The sequence below is a fragment of the Leptonychotes weddellii genome, unplaced genomic scaffold (genome assembly GCF_054177405.1).
Source record: "Leptonychotes weddellii isolate Sample4059 unplaced genomic scaffold, ASM5417740v2 HiC_scaffold_17439, whole genome shotgun sequence".
NCBI classification, from domain to species: Eukaryota; Metazoa; Chordata; class Mammalia; order Carnivora; family Phocidae; genus Leptonychotes; species Leptonychotes weddellii.
Genome location: NW_027758076.1, coordinates 1 through 4,178, shown reverse-complemented (window position 1 = coordinate 4,178; position 4,178 = coordinate 1). Strand labels below are relative to the sequence as shown.

At 63.7% G+C, this 4,178-nt stretch overlaps 1 protein-coding gene across 1 annotated transcript; it reads right to left on the bottom strand.

The window, feature by feature from the left end:
• Positions 1-16: 16 nt before the first annotated feature.
• Positions 17-3,869, bottom strand: LOC145718552 (complement component 1 Q subcomponent-binding protein, mitochondrial-like). The gene is made up of 3 exons (XM_081810055.1): positions 3,604-3,869; positions 2,850-3,000; positions 17-858 (listed from the first exon to the last, which is right to left on the bottom strand). The coding sequence occupies exons 1-3, from the start codon at positions 3,806-3,808 to the stop codon at positions 723-725; spliced, it is 492 nt and encodes a 163-aa protein (XP_081666181.1). The 5' UTR covers positions 3,809-3,869; the 3' UTR covers positions 17-722.
• Between the last annotated feature and the right edge of the window lie 309 nt (positions 3,870-4,178).

Here is a 4,178-nt window from a genome sequence, read left to right as displayed (position 1 = left end):
TGAGCTGGGGTCCCAGCTAAGTTAATTGATCTGCTCTCCCCCAGGCCCGTTTTTCCATCCGTGCACTGCAAAGCTGGCCTAAACCTCCCAGATCTCACTTCCGCTGCCCGTTTCGGGCTCTTCTTGTGTCACAGCCCAGGACCCAGGCTGGGGCATCCCGCTAACCGGCCGTCCTCACGGCTCAAGAATCACAGCGCCCCTCCCTGTGGTGGTGAGCCGTCCTGCATCAGGGCGATGGCGGCCGGAGCGGCCGGGACAGAAGTGCCCCGGGGGTGTCCTCTCTGTGCTTGGCCAAGAGGTGGTCCCAGGACCTGCTTAGTCAGGAAGTCCGGGCACCCTGTGGCCCCGATGCTGGCCGGGCCCTAGACCAGGCACAGTGCTTCCTACGACGTGCGAACCAGGCAGGACAGCCAGCGGCGGGGCAAACACCTTGTCGACGCTTCGGGCCTTAGCCTCTGATGCCCCAGCTTCGGCGGTGGGTGTTTACTGCCAGCCCGTGACACGCTGGAACGTTCCTCCCTTGCAAACGCTCCAGATAAGATCCCGATACCAAACCTCTCCCGATCCTGGGAAGACTGAAGACGGGTTCAGTCCCTTCCCACTGAGTGAACACAGGCCACAGCGTGGAGCCCCAGCCTGCAGGGGCCGCGGTCCTGGTGCTGAAGCCCGAAACCGCTGTGCGGGGAGCAGAGGCCCAGAGATGGCCGTGCCCTCGCCTGCCCTCACCTGCGAACGAAGGAGATCAAGGCCCGCACCCCGCTCACCTCCTGTTCTTCCACCTTCTGCCCCTGGGACGGCTCCTCCTCCCCGTCAAACGTGGGCGGGATGCTGTTGTTAATGTTGAAGGTGACGGTGATCCTGCAAAGGGCAAAGACGAGGTCAGGGGCTGAAGCTGTAATGGGTGGACAAGTAGTGAGCGCTACCACAGTGACAGGCCCGACTGAAACAGTGTGTCAGAAGCTCCGCACCAACCCGGGCATGGGGTCGGCAGTCTCCCTGCTCCGGCCGGGCTTCATCTCCGCCACACGCAGTCCCGGGGGCCCTCCACTGGCGGTCAGCGGCTGAGCGCGCGGTGGCCCTGAACGGAAGCCTCCTTCCCCGAGAAAATCTGCCCACGGAGGGGGGAAGAGAGGCACCACGGTCGCCCACTGTCAGCAGAGGACCCAGAGGGGCTCTGGGGGTGGGGCTCCCCAACACTGCGCCGCCCAGGGCAGCTCTTTTCCATTTTTTTAAAAAAGGTTTTATTTATCCATTTGAGAGCAGGAACACAAGTGGGGCGGCGGGGGGGCAGCAGAGGGAGAGGGAGAAGCAGGTTCCCCGCTGAACAGGGAGCCCGACGTGGGGCTCGATCCCAGACCCCCGGGATCATGACCTGAGCCGAAGGCAGATGCTCAACTGACTGAGCCCCCCGGGCGCCCCCAAATCCCTTCTTCAAAATAGCGGTAGGAAGTTTTATAATCACGAAGCAGCCTGGAAACACCCAACTCATGACAGTTAAGCTGCAAGACTCCTCAGCTGCCAAACCCTGCTCCCGAGTCGGACTGAGCGCCGCAGGGAGGGGTCCTCCGGCACAGACGCCCCGCGGGTCCCCTGGGCTCGCTTGGGACCCCCACCCGCCGCCCTCCGGAGCCAGGAAGCTGTTCTCCTGCACAGCGATGCTGGCGTCGCAGTCGGCCACAAAACCTGTCTCATCTGTCCCCAGGCTGACCAAGCTGAGCTCCTGGGCGCAGAGGTGCAGTTCTGTTCACGGGAACATTATCTATAATGAGCCCAAACTGGCCATGAGTCACACCCTAGAAAGATGGCTTAGGGGATGTCACGGGGGGGGGGACCGGGGGCGGGGGGACACCGGAGGCAAAGAAAACCAGAACCCGACTTTACAACATACACAGAAGTTTACTCAAAAAGGGGACGGTGAACAGCTGAACTCAGTACAAAGTTCCCCACCTTTCTCCCGGGGACACTCACTGCCCTGTGTCGCCCTCCGCTCACACGTGAGTTATACAGCTCACGTGTTCCCTGCTGTAAACGCCAGGGCAGGGCCTGGGTTCCCACAGCAGAGCCCGCAGTGTGCGAGTCCACACCGCAAACCCGAGGCCAGTCTGCATCGGTCAGCACTGTACAAATTTCTGAATCTGGGGCGCCTAGTGGCTCAGTCAATTGAGCGTCTACCTTCGGCTCAGGTCATGATCTCAGGGTCCTGGGATCGAGTCCCACGTGGAGGGGGGGGGGCGCGTCTCCGCTCAGCAGGGAGCCTGCCTCTCCTTCTGCCTGTCCCCCACCCCCCTTGCGCTCGCATTCTCTATCTAATAAATCTCTTTTAAAAAAAAAGTTTCCGAGGGCGCCTGGGTGGCTCAGTTGGTTGGGCGACTGCCTTCGGCTCAGGTCATGGTCCTGGAGTCCCGGGATCGAGTCCCGCATCGGGCTCCCTGCTCGGCGGGGAGCCTGCTTCTCCCTCTGACCCTTCCCCCTCTCATGTGCTCTCTCTCTCTCTCTCATTCTGTCTCAAATAAATAAATAAATAAATAAAATCTTTAAAAAAAAAAAAAAAAGTTTCCGAATCTGCGTGTCTGGATTCAGGCACGGCCTCACCGGGAGACAGCCCATAGTGGTCCAGCAGACTACCAGCGACATCCTTCTCTACCGTCTTACTTATTAAACCAACTCGCAGCAGATCCGTGTGCAGCAAATGAACCACCTGGAAATCGTGGCCAAGGACCGGCTGGAACTTAAGGCAGCTCTGGGAGAAGGCAGGGCAGGTCCCGCAAGGTCAGGGAGTCGGTCCCCTGCGGCCCACTCCAACCGGCCCGCTCCGACAGTCCGTCCCCCTACAGGCCCCCCATACTTACTTTTCTCCAGCAACTTTCTGCACTAGCTTGGCTTCTGTCCCATTCACTTCCAGCTCCCAGCCTCCAGACATCTTGGGGAGGGACTTGTGCTTCTGTATCTTTTTTTCCTCCTTAATCTCATCATTCAGGAACTCAACGAAAGCTTTATCTCCTACGGTGAAAATCCATTAAGATACAGAAAGAGAAAAGCCAGTCAGTCTAAACCCTAAAAAAGACCCGGGGCGACTGCAACCAGAAATCTGGCCTCGGGGCGGTTGCTGACACTCCTGCTGGGGATGCGGCTCCCCCGGAGCCCGAGTCACACCGGCTAGGCCCCGGGGTCCGGACCTGTGAAAGTTCGGGTACCCTCAGCGCCAGGCTGAGCTCAATCCTGGAAAAAGGACTTCCAGCAGCGAACTCACCACCACGTTTCACCGCGAAGCCAGAAGTTTCCCGGTTACCCCCGCTTCGACCTGCCACCTTCACACCCGACCACGGCCTCCCCAAAGCTCCCTTTCCGAGCCTCGGGGCGAAGCCGGCCGCCGGGGAAGGGAAGCAGCGCCGCCCCGAAGCGCAACACTTGCTGGGTGAAGACGGGAAACGCGGTCCCACGCGGGTGTAGCCCGGGGTCGTCCACCAGTGGGGGCGGCTGCGGACGGTGGCTCGGGGCCCCCCACTCCCGACCCTTGACCCCCAGCCCCTGAACCCCCGCCCCCCGGGCTCGACCCCTCGCCCCCCCGTTCCCCGACTCTGAGCCCCGGCCCCCGGGCCTCACCCTGGGTGTGCAGCTCGCTGCAGCCGCAGCTGCAGGGCCCGCGGGCGCGCAGGAGGCCGGCGCACACACGGAGCAGCCCGAAGGGCCGCACGCACGGCCGGGGCGCGGGCTGCAGCAGCGGCCGAGGCGGCGGGGCGGGGGCGGCGCGGAGCCCGGCGACGGCGGAGCCCAGCGCGCGGGGCACTCGGCGCAGCAGGGGCAGCATCGCGGCGGCGGACACGTGCGGGTGCGAAGGACGAACCCAGGCCCTAGATCCCGGCCCGCACGCCGCCGGAAGGCCCCCCCCCCGCCGGGAGCGCTTCCGCGCCGGCGCAGTGCGGGCCCGAGGCGCCGGGCTAGGCGCGCCCCCTGCTGGGGGCCTCCGAGGTCAGCGCCGCTGCCCGCGCCGGATCATCCCGCAGGACCCGCCGTGCCGCCGAGCCCTGCGGGCCGCTCTGCTCCAGGGCGGGCCCTCTGAATTCCCGCGACCACTCCCCCACCCAGCGTGCACCTCCCCCTGCGTGCACCCCACCCCGACGTGCACCCCCCTCCGCCGGCGTGCACACACCCCCCTGCGTGCACCCCACCCCGACGTG

What these genes read in the sequence shown, in the direction of transcription:
- LOC145718552 (XM_081810055.1), bottom strand. Translation starts at nt 3,808, where the DNA reads ATGCTGCCCCTGCTGCGCCGAGTGCCCCGCGCGCTGGGCTCCGCCGTC. An exon ending in CAGCGAGCTGCACACCCAGG is followed by an intron (nt 3,001 to 3,603) that starts GTGAGGCCCGGG and finishes TTTTCACCGTAG; the next exon opens with GAGATAAAGCTTTCGTTGAG. An exon ending in CAGAAAGTTGCTGGAGAAAA is followed by an intron (nt 859 to 2,849) that starts GTAAGTATGGGG and finishes TGCCCTTTGCAG; the next exon opens with GATCACCGTCACCTTCAACA.